This window comes from Eretmochelys imbricata, chromosome 1 (genome assembly GCF_965152235.1).
Source record: "Eretmochelys imbricata isolate rEreImb1 chromosome 1, rEreImb1.hap1, whole genome shotgun sequence".
NCBI classification, from domain to species: Eukaryota; Metazoa; Chordata; order Testudines; family Cheloniidae; genus Eretmochelys; species Eretmochelys imbricata.
Genome location: NC_135572.1, coordinates 37,847,140 through 37,864,938, shown reverse-complemented (window position 1 = coordinate 37,864,938; position 17,799 = coordinate 37,847,140). Strand labels below are relative to the sequence as shown.

Sequence of the window (17,799 nt, the reverse complement as noted above, 5' to 3'; positions counted from 1 at the left end):
GTGGTGGGGGCAGTGCTTGCAGCAGAAGCAGCGCGCAGAGCTTCCTGGCCACGCCTCCAGCTAGGAACTGAGCGAGGGAGATGTTGCCGCTTCCGGGGAGCCCCCCAGGTAAGTGCTGCCCGGAGCCCGCTTCACCCTGTCCCGTGCCCCAACCCCCTGCCCCCTCCCGTACCCAAACTCTGCTGGGAGGGGGCGGGGGAGTAGTGGCCGAGACTGCGGCAGCAGTGGCCGGTGTGACTGGTGCAGGGGCTGCCTGAGTTGCCCCTGAGCAAGGCACACCGGCCACTGCAAAATTTGCAGAGGTCACAGAAAGTCACTGAATCCGTGTCTTCTGTGACAAACTCGCAGCCTTAGGAATGAGTTCCAAACATGACTGAGTTCGTGTTTCTACTCTACCACACTTTTTGCAAAGTCCTACTTAGTTGCTGATCCTGTGGAGTGTTGATTGCTCTGATGATAGTAATGGTGCTCTCCCCTTCGTAATAGGGGCTCAGCACTTCATAGTATCAGGCCTGTAAAGTGCAGAGTTGATCACCAACTTTAGGAGCATATCCAAGAGTTGGAAATAGCCCAGAAGATGGCTGCAGGTTTGATTTAGATTGTGAGAGGTATGCAATATAAGAATATGCTTCTCAAACTAAAGATATACAGATTTTTTAAAAAAAGAGATTAATGCCTATTGGAGCCAGGCCAACATCTCAGACAAACTTGTTTACTCTGCAGAATGGGAGGACAATGGGACTTTATGGTATGACAGAGGAAGGGAAGGAGACCTATGGTATTTTTAATCCATAACTTCTATGTTCCTGTGTCAGTTTCCTTGAAAAAAAATATAATTAAGCCATTGGAGTCAGCATGCTTTTATAATTACCGAATTTTCAGAATTTATTGGCGCTTACAGGGACAGCCTCTTATTATGAGGCAGGGACAGCAGATGTAAGGCAGACACATCAATTATTTGGCTGAAAATAGCCTCAGATTGAGATTAATAAAGCTGTTTATATAATTTGACAATGTCTGTCTTCATATCCAATTTAGTGATGTCTGCCTTAGTAGGTCTAATTTAATCACTTAACTTGAGGTTTTTTTCCCAGTTAGTAAGCAAGAAGCTAATACTGTATCTGCCCTTATACCTTTCATAAAGTTATGTAAAATACATTCTCTGAGAATAATTCCAGCTCTCTACCAACTAGCTTAAAACATGTACAGCCTGAATGTACTTAGAGGAAAGGATGGAGAAAAAGAAGCAAAGATGCATGCTAAAATGGAATGGATCCATTTTAGCCTCTCTTCTGGGATTGAAAAAGGTTTGGCAACTTGTGTAGACCAGGGGAGCAGGGAGTCCATCACCCTCTAGTGGTACTGTCTATATGAGCAGCCAAACCATTTTAAACCTCAGTTGAGGGTTTCTGGAAAAGACACTTTTGACAGCCATTTTCAACATCCCAAGACACTCCTGGGAGATGGACACACACTACCAAATCTCATTTTGTGATGGGAGGCCTCTTTCCTCTGAGGGGAGATGCAAACAGCATGGCCGCACTACCTCACCAGTGCTCCCTTGGCTTCTTCTGAAGAGAGTACCTGCCTGGAGACATCTAGTATAATAAGGGACCTACTGTACTATCTGACATGGTTCCTGTTGCATAAGAAAATTGAGGGACCTCATCTGTCGTCATATCATAGATAATAGTGATCTTACCAGTTACTGACTTTTCACCAAACAACATGAATTGAAGAGCAGGGTCTTTGGCAGTCATCACCCCGTACTTCCAATAAAGGACAACCAGCACTGCCAGTAGTGTTGAAGTTACAGATCCCTCTCGCTATGACATAAACAATGTCAGGGATTGTATATCTGTTTCAAAATGGCACGGACCAATGGGAGTATAGCTCTCTGCCCATCCCTACAGTCTGGCTATTTTTGACTCAAGAGCGATCTCTGCAGATGTAAATCTCTCCTCTGCAGGGACCAGCATTCAGCCAGCTCACAACAGCATTGCCCATCCCTCTTTTCCACCCTAAGGTAACTACAGAAGGGGTGTAGCTATCACAGCTAGCATCTTCTATAGGGTCTTCCTGGGCAGACCACAAAAGATAAGGGCTTTCTCTACTCATTACTCCAAATTATACGAAGGCACTCCCTGCCTCACCCCAGTGTTGGGTGGGAGCCTAGTTTCTTTCCTTCTCCTTCCATCCCATCCTCCCCACAAAACTTTAATCCATCCCTCAACGTTGCTTTTGCCTCCAGTTCCTTTCTCATTGAGGCTGGAGTTGGTCGACTTAGCAGTAGAGATGTAGGTAGGGACCACTCTGAGGTTTCCCTAGCTGCTCATAAAGAACCTTTTCTTTGAATCCTGGATAGTCTTTGATGCTGCCACCAGCAGTGATGGGTCAAGACCATTTCCAGCTCATGTTGTTCTGGTATGGGGTGAGGCTGCCTTCAGGACCCCTTGAAGACTTATAGCTAATTGTGGAGGGGGAGATCATCTTGTGTGGCCACACAAAGCAGTCTCCTGAAGTTGGTTACTGGGTGTGTGGTAGGAGCAGCCTGGCACCCTCTGAAGTACTGGAGAGTGGCGTGGAGCTCCTGCCAGACAAAGGAGCGTCACTACCTTTTCTTTGCTCCAAAGACATCAAATGCAAGGAGAAACTTCCTGAGTTCTTCAGTTGAGCAATAGGGGAGAAAGAAGTGTAGGGAGATGAGGTCCAGGGTATTGGGATTCGAAAATCCAACTGTTACCTCAGTATTGAGATATTTCATTTAAAATATCACCTGAATGCAAATGTATGCTCTTTGCACCTTTTTTTTTTTTTTTTTTTTTTTACGGTATGTTGGCGTGTGTGTGTGTGTGTGTGTGGGGGGGGGTAAGCTCTTAAATAAAGAGAAAGTCCTTAGGTAAACAGCTCTCTATACCCTAAAGCCAAAAGGAAAAGTTTTTTGTGGTTCATGGGATCGTCATGGGAGGGCTTTGGTATAAATAGTTGAACGTTTGAATTCAGATGTTTGATTAATCCAATGTCAGGACCTCCCATCCTCTGAATCTGAATATTTGAATCTACGGTATCAAGTTAGTCATATTTATTCAGGTGAATGTGGAAGGTTTTTACAGCCTAGATCTGTTGGAATCCAGCCACTGCTCTTAATCTCTGTTTTATTAATACTAGATTCACTCACAAATGTGAATGAAAAATGTTCAATTTTTTAGTGAAACAGATTTTAGTAATGCTGTTGTGATATAATGTTGCTAAATGAGATCTTTCTACCATTAAAATCTAGACGTTCCATGTCACTGCAGCAGAGGTTAGAGGCAGAACACAGAATAGATATTCAGTATTCCTTATTTCACATTTTTTTAGCCTCATTTCCACAAATTGCCATGCCATTTCAGACCAGTAGTCAGTCTAGCCTGGCTTCCTGCTTCTCCCTGATGTGTCAAAAGAAGGTGAAAAAACTGGGAAAGCCCAAACTAGTTTCCAGTTCTGTAATATATTGGCATGTGTCCTGGGACACAAGGATTTAACAGTATTAATTATTATAGAATAGTTGTATCATGTTGGAGAAAACTAAGGTAAAAGATGACCATGTAAGAGGGGTTCCTTTAGTCTTCATTTTAGTTTAAATAACAGATGTACAGTATAACAAATTAAAGAAGCAGATATTTTGTTGAATAGCCATGCACAGCAGTTAGACTGTCCTAATCCATAAACATTTGTATCACCTGTAAGGATATTTGATGTATGTCAGGGTAGATAAAACATCATGCCATTGCTTTCACAGTATTGTATAATGTTATTTTCTCCATGTTTTGTCAGATGATGATGATGATAATTAAATAGCTAGTAAGATCGTGCATCCATATAAGTGCATCCGTATCACTTTAAAAATATAATCAGTCTCGAGCTTTGTTGAACTGCAAAATATCAGGACACAAACTGCTCATTTTGCTCGAAACACAGGATTTCTTACTGATGTTTGATGATAAAAAACAAAGCAAAACCCCAAGCTTGAGATTTCAAGGCAGTGCAGGGGATTTTACCACAATACTATTAATTTTAACATTATTTTAGGATCTATGCAGCTAATACAGTATATCGTTCTGCTTAAAGGCTACTTTGTCTCTAAAATGATTTAAACCAATTATAAAACACTGAAGAGTAGAAAATTACTTTAAAAACAGTAAATTAATCTCCTATATAAAGCATTGTTTTAAGGCCAAGATATACAATATTTCCCAGAAAGTTCTTATTTTTGGTGATACACAGGCCAGAAAGTACAGAACTTGAGGTTCAAACTCCACAATAATTTTGCAAGGCTGACAGTTTGAATTTTTTGGGGTAAGTTAAGCAAATTTGATATGAATTGAAAATCCATTGTGACAACATAAATGTGCCTTTTTTTTTTTTTTTTCAGTTTGCAGGGTTTTTTTTCAGTTGTAGCGGTGTTGGTTCCAGGATATTAGAGAGACAGGGTGGGTGAGGTAACATCTTTTATTGGACCAACTTAAGATATTACCTCACCTACCTTGCTCCCTATTTTTATAGTGATATTTTTCAAAAGTTGTTTTCTCAGAGTAGAGCCACAGTTTGAGGGATGGGGGAGAGGAAGTGCAAAAATAACAGAAGCCCCCACAGGAATATGATTAATGATCTGAGAGAGACATGGATCTTCTCATTTTCAGGATTATACTACTCACTAAATTCTGTTCATGACTTCTCAGTTGCCTTCTATTCTCTCCCAGAGAAAGGTGTGTTTTAGTGACCCCTTTGGAAACTGCCTCCCACTCACTCATACGTATTGTGACCTGCACAATTGCATGGTAGGTGACAGGAAGTAGTGGATATAGCTGAAGTCTTGGGATAAAGTCCTGCTCTATTTGTTAGGAGATTTGGCCTTGACTTTCATGGGAACTTTGGTTTGGTAAACTAATATAGTTGCCTAAAAAAGTTGCAAATTTCTGCACTTTGTTCTAGAAGTCCACTTCATGGATGATAATCTGAGCTTTAATGTTGGTATGGCATGAAATGAAATCCCTCTGCCATCAACAACCTAAGAAGGAGGCTGTACTTCCAAACATTGCTGGATGGGGTTTGGAAGCCATGCTGCTTGTGATTCCAAAAGCTATGCAGAAGAGTAAACCAACCATAAATTAAATCTTTTTTCTTGAGGGTGGAGGAATGGAATCCTTCTGCCATCCCAAGTGCAATTTAAATCTTGTTACCTGTCGTAGGGTTCATTCCAGGTCCTATCACCATAATATTTCAGCAGATAAACCACCTGATGATTCAGTCATGATTTTTCCTGCCCCGTAACTTATTTACAACATAGATTGGCCTAGATAAACAAAAAAAGTCTCTGTTGGGCTGGATTCATTTCTTATGAATGCTGTAGATCAGTGGTTCTCAAAGCTGGTCCGCCGCTTGTTCAGGGAAAGCCCCTGGCGGGCCAGACCAGTTTGTTTACTTGCTGCGTCCGCAGGTTTGGCCAACCACTTGGCTGATCGTGGTTCGCCGCTCCAGGCCAATGGGGGCTGTGGGAAGCGGTGCATTCCAAGGAACGTGCTGGCTGCCCTTCCCACAGCCCCATTTGGCCTGGAGCCGCGATCGGCGGCCAGTGGGAGCCGCAGTCGGCTGAACCTGCTGACGCAGCAGATAGATAAACCGGTCTGGCCCGCCAGGGGCTTTCCCTGAACAAGCGGCGGACCGGCTTTGAGAACCACTGCTTTAGACCACATAGCCAAGATTCAAATAATTCCAAGTCTCATATTATGGTGAAAGCAACAGATCTTTACTGACAAACATAACTATAAAGAAAGAAATTTGCTGTGTAACCAAGCATCTATCAGATGGTAATGATCTTTAGTATATTTTTATTTTGGCTTGTAAAATTAACACAATTGAATTGAAATCCTTTTGACCTAAAGAAGTGTATAAAACTGTATAAACTATGAGTAAGGCACAGCAGCATCAGGAATAGTACATGTGCTACTGAATCTTACAATTTTTAAGATGGCTTTTAACAAACACGTATTTTGTTGTTGTTTTTTGTATTTAGTTTGAAAGACTGTTAAAGTACTAAGATAATCATTTTTCTGGATAATTCATCACGGTTACATCTCTAGTCTTTTTAATAGGGTTTTTTTTACATTGGATTCGGTTATAAAAACACTTCTTTTCACTGATGCAGTATTTTGTCAATCTTTGTTCCTGTTTGAGTATAGGATAGAGGAACTGTATACTATATATTATTCCAAAATTATTTTTAAACAAGTAGTAATAAATAATAGATTTTAGCTGTTACATGCTTAAGTCTTCAGAATTTTAATGGTTTATTTGCTCTCGCCATTTTTTTGCTTTGTTTTACCATTCCTATACCATATTTTTAAAAACCTATTTTAAAACCTGATATAGGCTGCAAGCTTGCAAGAAGACCATGAAGTGATCCTTGTCAGAACAGATCAATCTGGAAGAGCATGGCCTGTGAACACAATGGCAGAACCGCTGGAGCCGAAAGGAGGAAGAAGAAAGAGACAGATGGTACACTTTATATAACATCTTTATTAGAATGTAATTCTTTGACTACTTTGTAAATTTACTATTTGAGGGCATAAGTGGTGTATGTGTTTGTTGAAAGAGTAGGTAGGTAGCTGGGAAAATAAGTTAATTTTCCGTATAATGGCAAGAACTAGATGGTGCAAAGGGGTACCTTTTTATTTTAAAGTTGTGGTGTTGTCCCTTAGAGTTTTCTTGGGGAATTTATTTGAATATAAAGCCAACCAAATGTTTTAAATCTTTTCAAGGTATTAATATGTCTTAGCCAAATAAAATACACTACTTCTAAATCATGTAAATATATATATTAAATCAAAAAAGATTAGTAGAGCATCTCTTCACACCCAGCCAAATATCTTGATAACTTGTCTAGGCCCTAGAAGCTATTTGTTCTATTTTGTAGTTATGTGAAGCAAAACAGTGAATAATAATAAAGACATAAATAGAGGGAACTTCATCCTCTTCAGTAGAGCAAAATATTGGCCTATGTACATTTTGGGGAAGCGGCCATGTCTATTTATAGCACTGTACAATGCCTAGTTCAGTCTGGGTGCTATTATATTGTAAATATTAAGTGATAATACTGGCTCTGTGTATATTTATTCCTCTAGGTCATATTCATTGCAACAAGGGGTCCTGTTTTCTACTCAGTTCCATTTTACTCTTTCAAAAAATGCCTATAACTTTTAAAATTAATTCTTGCAGGCTGGGACATTTTAGTAAAAGTCCATTCAATAGCCACAGAAGGATTCTGAGTTTGGGTTTTGAGCTTCTGAGAGCAGCAGGGGGTTCACATCTATATTAAGTAATTCCTTGGTTAGTAAGACAGATCAACTTGACAAACGGGTGTGAAGAAAGGTTTTTTTTCCAGAATGGATAACAATTCATCACCACTTATGTCAGTGCCCACCTGCAGTGTTCAGTCCTGAGCCTTTTCTGAAGAGACACCACCGATTGTACAAACCAGGATGGTGTGGACAAACATCTACTATGAACTAGGATGGAGCTTCACCAGCTATGGAAACATCCCACAGCAGAGACATCAGCTTTGCATGAATTCCCCACGAGACCACTGTTGTTTCTGGCACAGGTGGTCATAAAGTTCCCTGGGAGTGAACACTTGAACTCTTTAAACCCCTTTAGTGAAATCCTGGTCGCAGTGAAGTCAGATTAATATTCATTTTCAATCTCTCCGTTTTCAGGGTGCTACTCACATAGATAAAGAAAGAGTCAGGTATTTTCAGGATGATGATGATCTGAGCCTGAAGGATTTGGTCAAAAATGAAAAGATGAGAACAGCAGAGGATCAAAACTCACTATTCATGCGAATGGCATCAAAGGTAAGGCATAGTATGAATGAATTTGTACTTAAGATTGAAATAGCATTTCCATTGTAAACCCTTACTTTCAAATTTCTTTAAAAAATCACTGTTTGGGATTAATCTTCCTATTCTTGTTGTTAGCCTGGATGTGGATTGTTTTGTTTTGTTTTTTGAAAGTTGGGTAAAAGTTAGTTCAGCTGTTTGAAAGAATTAATTTTTTTCATGTATTAAAAATTTTGTAAAGATGCTTTCTTTGCACCCTGATATCTCAAATGAGACTTATTTTGGCATGTACACATGTCCTGAAGGGTGACTGTTTTGGCTTCTAAAAGATTTCTTTTAGAGATACATAGGCACATATAAAGGATGTTCTGCATTATCATCTCAAATACGGTATGCTACCTTCCTTAGTGCTTTAAATATGCTTTAGTATAGTGTTCCAAATGTCTACTGGGGTAGGTATATGTTAGTGTAATCTTACTTATAGCTGCAAATGCATTTAGGTGTGTTTTACTTCTGTGTCAAGTACAGTGAGTACAGAAGGAGACCTATCTTTTCATGAGGAACAAAAATCAGGGTAACACACACAAACTGATGAGAGAGGATTCTGAGACTCCCATAAATTGCAATCCTGCAGTGCAGTAGGCAAAGCTTGGTTAAGCTAAATCATTGATGAGGATGTTACATTCCTAGTGTGTAGAGTTTACAAATTATCACTTTCAGAAGGGGTAGGTAAAGGAAATAGGATGGAAATATGAGTTTCAGACTATTGCTAGCAAAATAATGGTGCTTAGGCTGACGCAGCAAAGACCCTTTTAACTGAAGCTGAGGATTTTTTTTAAACAAAAAGAAATGGGGAACATAGACTGATGATAGAGGCCATTAGAACACGATGATGAGGTTAAACAAAGATTTTTGCAGATAAAGTAGGATTATATAGTGGCTAGTGTGTAGGGTTTTTTTTTAATGTAGAATTTCAGCTACAAGATATTGGTGAGAAAACAGTAGTGGGAAAAAGTAATGGTGCATGGAGCTAATAGTGGAAAATGAGCCTGGTGTAGTAAATAAGGCAGAAATTAAAGAGCACCTAGTTTCTAGTGACCATAATATCAAGTCTGAGATACTGATGAAATTCTGACCAGTGCAATTCAGTGTAGACACCTGTAAAATAATTAGTATGGGATCAAGGAGCCAACCTGGATATATGTGCTAAACTGATTATCTAGCATACCGATCAGGAGGATTAGTGCCATTTGAGAGCCATTGTGGAAATACCTTTAAAATCATCAGTTCAGTGCATAGCAATTAGTAAAACCAAGTGTGAGTGTTTTATAACAAATGAAGAGAACATAAAACTAAAGAAGTGATGATGTTCATGTACTAGGTACTTATTAACCTTCAGATGGGATGATACCATACCTCAAGAATCTAAGCCCTGGTCTACACTAGGGAGGAGAGTCGATGTAAGGTACGCAACTTCAGCTACAAGAATAGCATAGCTGAAGTTGACGTACCTAGATCGACTTACTGCTGCGTCTTCACGGCGTGAGTCAACTGCCACTGCTCCCCCATCGACTCCATTTGTGCCTTTCGCGGCGCTGGAGTTCTGGAGTTGATGGGAGAGCGCTTGGGGATCGATTTATCGCTTCTAGACTAGACGCAATAAATTGACCCCTGATTGATCGATTGCTACCCGCCAATCCGGCGGGTAGTGTAGACCTACCCTCAGTCCCTATTAGGCTAGGTTAAGAAAGTTAAACTTATCCTCTGTAGTGAATAGGGCTGGGTTAGCCTAAGAGAAGTCTTCAAAACTTTGACAAGTGTTAATGGAAAAAAGTTCTTGGGATGGGTCAGTGATGCAGAACTATAACAATTTTTTTGTGAAAAAAATAATCAACTACAAGTCCATCAGTTTGGCAATATTTCATGTAAAACATAATAAATATGCTGCATGAAATAAATCACCATGAAAGGCCACTGAAGCAGAGAAAGAAAGATAAATAAGATTTAAAAGTCTCAGTATCATAAGAGGACTGAGGGACTTGGCAACAGAGATAAAAGCAACAAAAGCTTCAGGTTTTTGAAAGGCTCAATAGCACATATCCAGCCTGTGTATCAAAGTCCAAAGATCTGCCTGTAAGAGTAAGAATATGGGGCTTCTGTTACTGATGATTCCTTAGGCACCTATCTTCATAATTCTCAAGCATGGTTGCAAAATTTGTAAGATTATCCTCACTTGAGAATGATCTTGAGTACAGCAGTATCAGAAAGAGGACCTGCAAGAAATCCAGACCCTTTTGGCAAAAATGGGATTGAACCCTTGCCATTTGGCAAGTGACAGAAGAGGTTTTATTTCACATACTTCCTAATACAAAAAATACTGGGAAGGACTGGAACTCAGATGCTTCAATCACTTGGTTGTCAGAGAAGTTCTGATTATGTGTCAGGCAGCAATTCTACCTGTAATCGAGGATGGACTAGTTATGTGATCTGGACCAGGTGGGCACTTACATACACACAGGAAATACAGAACATCCACTCGATGTATCTCAGATCTCTGATAGAGGAATAGCATAACCAAATCAGTGTTTGGTCTGGTGTGATCTTGTTAAATGCTGAGCATTAGTTGAGAGGGCTACTTACGAACCATTTCCCCTCCTATTTGGATGACAGCTCCCATTTCCTCAAGGATAATATCCTCTCTGTATTCTACTATCAGGGTGCTAGAATCACTAAGATTCATGGTAAACTGCCCCAGATGCCAGTCTTTCCCCTGCAAGACAAATGGACGACCCTGCTGGACATGAGACTTATCTGAAAGCCTGCTTTTCTTCTACAAGAGTCCAAGAAAGAGAAAAATATTTGCTTTGCTATCATGTTCCAACAGGGACCATGTCATAGATGTCGAGCACACCTCCAACCTGAGATAATCTCAGTGGATCCTGAGGACTCAGTAATCAGAGAGCAACCAGAGACTTATGCACTGCATTTGAATATTGGACTCCATTCAAAGAGTTTGCACCGCCTAGGCTGTTTGTGTTGCGGAATAACACCTATCACATGCCAAACTAAGGATGATTTCTGCCTGCAATGGAGAGCTCATACAGAGGGATACCATGTTCAGGATGCTTACTCTTCACAGAGATTCTATCATTAAGCATGATCCTGGCTGTTCTGTAGGCTTTCAAAGACCTGGTTCTCAAAGGGAGGTTTTGATTCTGGATGGTTAGATCACGGATTTGTACATGACTTAGTAGGGTGGGATTAGGGAGACTCTTTGTGTTGGAAAGCCTTGCAAGTGTGGAACTGGGCAGCATAACACACAAGACTTTTGTCATTTATCTGGCAGGGAAGTGCAACACCCTCTAGTGTAACACTAAAGTTGTCCTTTCTTTGAGGAGTCCTTCAGGCAAGACTTGGAAAAATCTAAAAAGCAATAACATCTGCCTGAAGGGAAGAATATGGAAAGACCAACTGTCAGGCAGTCTTTCTGTAGAGATTATCAAAACATTAGAAAACCAGTCTTCTTGTCCAGCTGTGTTTTATCATGAATTCTGACAAACATTTTGATTCTGGTCTCTGACCAGCACACTCAAAAGATAAAGACCAGATTCTGCTTGCAGTTAAGCCAATGGGCAGAAAACAAAAAACTTGGTTTCAAACACTAATTAAGTTTGGTGATTAAGTGTAGTTACCTATTGCATCATTTACAAAATACCAGCATACAAAAGTAAGCAAATGGATAACTAGGGACATCATAAACTCTCCATTGCCCATCTACTGTAATAAACACAGTCTAAAGAAATGCATATTTCATCATAACACAACAACCTTATCTCTGACTTGTAGATTTTTTTAGTGTATGTTTTTATCCTGATTTCAGTTAATGTATTTGTCAGCTGGTAGTGGAATTTTTTTTATAGAGTACTTATAACTGCTGGCCAAAATTTAAAAGCCTGGATGCCTCAAATTAAATTCCTAAATCCATATTTATTCCCAATCTTACATATACTAAAGTTAATAACTTTATGTGTGAATAGCTCATTTTACTGTTCATGGGATTACTTATATGTGTAAGAGTCATCCACATGTTGGAGTTCAATGAATGATTTAGTAATAGTCTTTATCTTGGATCAGAGACGATTGAGGTTGAAGAGCTTGCTGACCATTCTGTATTGGATGTCAACTCTGGAGAGGAGCTTATCAGCAACGAGAAGGAGGGTGACAGCAAGGAAGATGGAGAAAAGGGTTGGAACGATGACACAGCCTTGCTTGACTCCTGTCTTGACTAGAAAGGGATCCATTTCAGATTCATTGCTGATCACTGTCACAAATATGTTGTTGTGGAGGAGTTGGAGGATGGCAACAAATTTTGGTGAAATTAAGGAGGATTCTCCACAGAGCCTGGTGATTGATGGAGTTGAATGTTTTTGTGAGGTTGATGAAGGCCATATACAGAGGTTGATGTTACTCGCTGCACTTTTCTTGAATTTGGTGGGCAGTGAAGATCATGTCAATCGTACCCCAAGATGGTCTGAATCCACATTGCGATTCTGGGATTCAGCCAAGGGGAGCAGCTGATTGAGCAGAATTCTGGTAAGAATCTTTCTGGAGGTGAACAACAAGGCGATTTCTCAATAGTTTTCACAGTCCAGTCTGTCTCCTTTCTTGAAGATGTTCATGATCATGGCATCCCTAAGATCAGCTGGGATTACTTCTGAATTCCATATCTTCAGGATTAAGGCATGAAGCTGGTGAGCCAGTTCTTCTCTGTCTTCTTTGGGGGGGGGAGAGAAAGGAACACCCACAATCTAAGCACTGACATCTGATTGTCTGTGTCATTGTCCATGCTCGTGATCATGAAGATGTTTACATCACCAAAGTACTAACTGGTGCAGATGATTGTTGGACAGACCATTGCCTTATCTGCTCCATCGTTTCCATCAAACTCACATCAAGATGAAAAATGTGGAAGAAATCAGCCAGACAGAAGATCAACATTGAGAGTCTTAAGGCCTCAACTAAACATGACCTTTTCCAGCAGTGCCTTACAAAGAAACTGATGAATACCAAAACCAAGATGGAAAGCCCTGAAGATCATTGGAAAGCACTCAGATTGGTCATCCATGCTTTGTGTGAAGGAACACTGGGCTTCTCAACTAGGAACCACCAAGACTGGTTTGACGAGAATGATCAGGAAATCTAAGAACTGATTCGTAAGTGTAGGGCCTTCTGTGCTTGGCTGAATGGCATCAATTCAAAAAGAAACCGTATGTTCACAATCAACTTAAAACTGAAGTTCAGTGGAAAACCCACAAAATGAGGAACAATGGTGAGAGAACAAAGCAAAGGAGATCCAACAACTCGCCAACGCCCATGAAGTAAGTGCACGGGTTCTTCAATGCAACCAAAGCCCTCTCTACAGCCCGGTACCTAACCCCCCTTTAGGTGCAGAGATGGAGCCAACCTCTTCAGGGACAGCAAATCAATCAATGCACAAAGAAATACTTCAAAGACCACCTGAATCATGACTTCATTGTTGACGAAAGCATCTTTGACTTAATTCCTCAATATCCTATCAAGGATGACTTCAGACCTCTCCAACATTTGTCAAGGTACAGAAAGCCGTCAAATAGATGAAGAACAATAAGGTATCTGGACCTGATGGAATCCCTGCCGAAGTAGTCTTCATTGTGATGTGTCTTACAGGAACCTTCTATTCCCATGCAAGTTGGCATTTAGATTTATCAGGAAAGAGACTTGACTGGTTTTCAATTGAAATAAACCATAATTTCCCATTCCTTTTCTGTTAAAATTTGAAATAGTATTTGTAATTTCCTGCATTTTGGAAGATTGACATTTTAAAAACAAAATATATTTAAAAAAGAAAAATGAAAGAAAATATTTATTTCTACTTCCTGTGACTGGTTTAAAAAAAACCACTGATCGTACTCCAAATCTGTGAAACTAGGTTATTCCATTTTGTATGCTTAAGAATACTAGACTTCTGTGTTCTTCCATTTACCACTGGGGCCTCTCAGTATTTTCCACCTTGTATAAAGATCTATCTTGAGATCTGAAAGGAAACATTGGAGTCAGGGATGGAGATTGGACGGAGTATGTGGGACGTTGCCCCCCCCAAACCAGAGAGAGTGCATGGGCGCGGGGGTGGGGTGGATGTGGGGTTACGTTCCTCTCCAGATTTCTGCCTTCCCTTTAGGACGGAAATTTTCAAACTGCATGGCATGCTTCCATAGGGGGAGGCTCCACACAGTTTGAAAACTATTGCCTCCTGCCAGAAGCTGGCAGATTGGAAGCTGGTGGGAGCCACCTGGCCCGCTCAGGTCCCTAGTTCTTCATGCTGTGGGACCTGAGCTGGATTGCTTCTTCATGCCTGTTAGCAGGGTGACTCTCTTGAAACCTACACATTGCTCTTTGCTAGGTTTTGTAGAAAAAGAGAAGTGTTTCAATGTGATAGAACATTGTACGCTGGGACTTATACATTCCATTGGCTACAACTCCTGTTTAAAGATGAGGTTGTATTCTGCTTCATATTCTACAACATTGGGTCTGGCTCTCAGTTGCCCAAAATGTAGATGACACCTAATTTATATTGTCGCTAAAGGAACTGGAGGGAGTGTGCCTGAGCTTCGATATTAAAGAACTGACATTAAAGTGCCTTTAAATTTGGATGCCATTTTGTAGAATGCCTTCCAGTTCACAGCTATTTCAATAGCAGTGCTAGTATATTAGCTTTGGGAACAGTCTGAAAGTTTGGATGTGCTTGTGGATGTACTGAGTGCTGCAGTCTTTGTGTACTTTGCATAGCTTGAAACATGAATAAAAAGTTAAAGATAAAGATGATATAGACCTTTTAGAATATCTTGTGTTGCAGTGTGGGAGCTCTGTCGGTGAATCTTTAGAAAGCAAAGGTAGCAATTGTAAATGGATGCAGCAGAGTGCATTTCTTTTTTGTCCTGTAGGATTTTAAATTTAGCAGCTAAACCCCCGTTGTCAGATTTAGTTGTTAATATACTGCACAAAATTGACATTTAAAAATTACTTTCTCTTTTGTGCTTCCTTTTAGTGGATATATTTTCCATTTCTCTCTCAAATGAAATCTGTCATTCTCAAGAAGAGGAGCAGAAGGAAATTGCTGAAAGTCTAAAAATGATATTCTTCCTAGAACGGGGAGAAAACATCCCTTATACTCTTCTGAGTAGTCTCATTCATCTTATCAGGCTGAACTGCTGCTGTCGAGTGTCTGTCATTCCTTAGGCATGGCTATTGGTATAAAATAAATTATCCCTCGCAGCTGAGATAATGTTAAAATATGCGTAATTTATAATACATAGGCATTATATAATATACCCACACACATACCGGGAGTACAGTAGCAGTCCCTATATTAAGTTTGCCTACCTCTTCCTATTTATTGAGCAAACCCTTACATCCCATGGAGAGATTACATATTCTGTGAATAGAGCCCAGTATGACAGGCCCGAGTCTCATTCTGCTTAGCCACACTACCTGTCAGAAAGAATCTGCCGAATCAGTGTGTTTGCTTATGCTGTCTCCTCTATATATAGCCCACTGTGTTAAGCATACTCATAAGAACGGCCATACTGGGTCAGACCAATGATTCATCGAGGTTAATATGCTGTCTTCCGACAGTGGCCAATGCCAGATATTTCAGAGGGAATGAACAGAACAGGTAATCATCAAGTGATCTATACCCTGTCAGCCATTCCCAGTTTCTGGCAACATAGGCTAGGGACACTTCAAAGAATGGTTTTGCACCCCTGCCCATTCTGGCTAATAGCCCTTGATGGACCTATCCTCCATGAACTTATTTAGTTCTTTTTTGAACCCTGTTATCGTCTTGGCCTTCACAACATCCTCTGGCAAGGTGTTCCACAGGTTGATTGTGTGTTGTGTGAAGAAATATTTCCTTTTGTTTGTTTTAAACCTGCTGCTTATTAATTTCATTTGGTGACCCCTAGTTCTTGTGTTATGAGAAGGAGTAAATAACACTTCCTTATTTACCTTCTCCACACCAGTCATGATTTTATAGACCTCTATCATATCTCCCCCTCCCCCCCCCCCAGTCTTCTCTTTTCCAAGCTGAAAAGTCCCAATCTTATTAATCTCTCCTCATATGGAAGCTGTTTTATAGCCCTAATCATTTTTGGCTGCCCTTTTCTGTACCTTTTCCAATTCCAGTATATCTTTTTTGAGATGGGATGGCCACATCTGCAGACAGCATTCAAGATGTGGGCATACCATGGATTTATATAGAGGCAATATGATATTTTCTGTCTTTTTATCTATCCCTTTCCTAATGATTAGCTTTTTTGACGGCCGCTGCACATTGAATGGATGTTTTCAGAGAACTATCCACAACAACTCCAAGATGTGTTCCTTAAATATTAACATCTAATTTACACCCCATCATTTTGTATGTATAGTTGGGATTGTTTTCCAATAGGCTTTATTTTGCATTTATGAACATTGAATTTCATCTGTCATTTTGTTGCCCAGTCACCCAGTTTTGTGAGATCCTTTTGTAACCTTTCGCAATCTGCTTTGAACTTAACTGTCTTGAGTAGTTTTGTATCATCTGCAAATGTTGCCACCTCACTGCTTACCTCTTTTTCCAGATCATTTATGAGTATGTTGAACAGTATTGGTCCCAGTACAGACCCATGGAGGACACCACTATTTACCTCTCACCATTCTGAAAACTGACCATTTGTTCCTACCCTTTGTTTTCATATCTCTTAACCAGTCACTGATCCATGAGTGGACCTTCCCTCTTATCCCATGACAGCTTACTTTGCTTAAGAGCCTTTGGTGAGGGACCTTGTCAAAGGCTTTCTGAAAATCTGTGTACACTGTATCTTCTGGATCACCCTTGTCCACATGCTTCTTGAACCCCTCAAAGAATTCTAGTAGATCAGTGAGGCATGATTTCCCTTTACAAAAACCATGTTGACTCTTTCCCAACAAATTATGTTTATCTATGTGTCTGATAATTGTATTCTTTACTATAGTTTCAACCAGTTTGCCTGGCACTGAAGTTAAGCTTACTGGCCTGTAATTGCCAGGATCGGCTATGGAACGTTTTTTAAAAATTGGTGTCACATTGGGTATCCTCTAGTCATCTGGAACAGTGGCTGATTTAAATGTTAGGTTACATACCACAACTAGTAGTTCTGCAATTTCACATTTGAGTTCCTTCAGCACCTCGATCATCCAATGGCCTCACTGGTTGTTTAGCAGGCTTCTTGTTTCTGATGTATTAAAAAAAATAATAATTTGCTGTTACTTTTTGAGTCGTTGGCTAGCTGTTCTCCAAATTATTTTGTGGCCTTCCTAATTATTTTTTATATTTCACTGAATGTTCTTCTAGCTGGTCCACAAAGGATAAAGACCTATTCCTGTTGCCAGCAATTGCAGTTAGTCCTTCTGCTCAAATAGTAGAGGTCCGTGCTGCAATACTGAAGGTCCAGGGTTCATGTATATTGGACGTAGGAGAGAGATCACATAACATTACAGTTGGACATAACAGAATGTGGTTTTTACTTTCACTTTAAAAAGATAAACTAGAAAACTGCATATGAAAAACTAAAGTAAAAGGATCTTATAAAGGTTGCAAAGTCAAGCACACAAATTTTAGGAAATGCCAGAATTAAGGTTGCCAGCTGCAACCTTACTTCAGCCCCTTCCAAATATGTATTTTGATATAGTTAGACTTGGAACGATTATATTTTTATCTGTAAATATCAATTTCACCCCACGCACACACACAATTCCCTTGATGATGATCCAAATTTATAAATAGGCAAAGTTAAAAAAAAATGCTGATTGAGAACTTATTAGTTTGATTTAAGGATATTTACTATGCATATTTTGACCTGTTATA

At 39.9% G+C, this 17,799-nt stretch overlaps 1 protein-coding gene across 1 annotated transcript in view; it reads left to right on the top strand.

Moving 5' to 3' along the window:
• The window catches only part of CWF19L2 (CWF19 like cell cycle control factor 2), a 169,302-nt gene that overhangs the window by 81,187 nt on the left and 70,316 nt on the right, over positions 1–17,799 (top strand). Inside the window, exons 11-12 of the mRNA XM_077808705.1 lie at positions 6,412–6,537; positions 7,755–7,892. Of these exons, the coding sequence (XP_077664831.1) occupies positions 6,412–6,537; positions 7,755–7,892 (264 nt within the window). The remainder of the gene's footprint in view (positions 1–6,411; positions 6,538–7,754; positions 7,893–17,799) is intronic.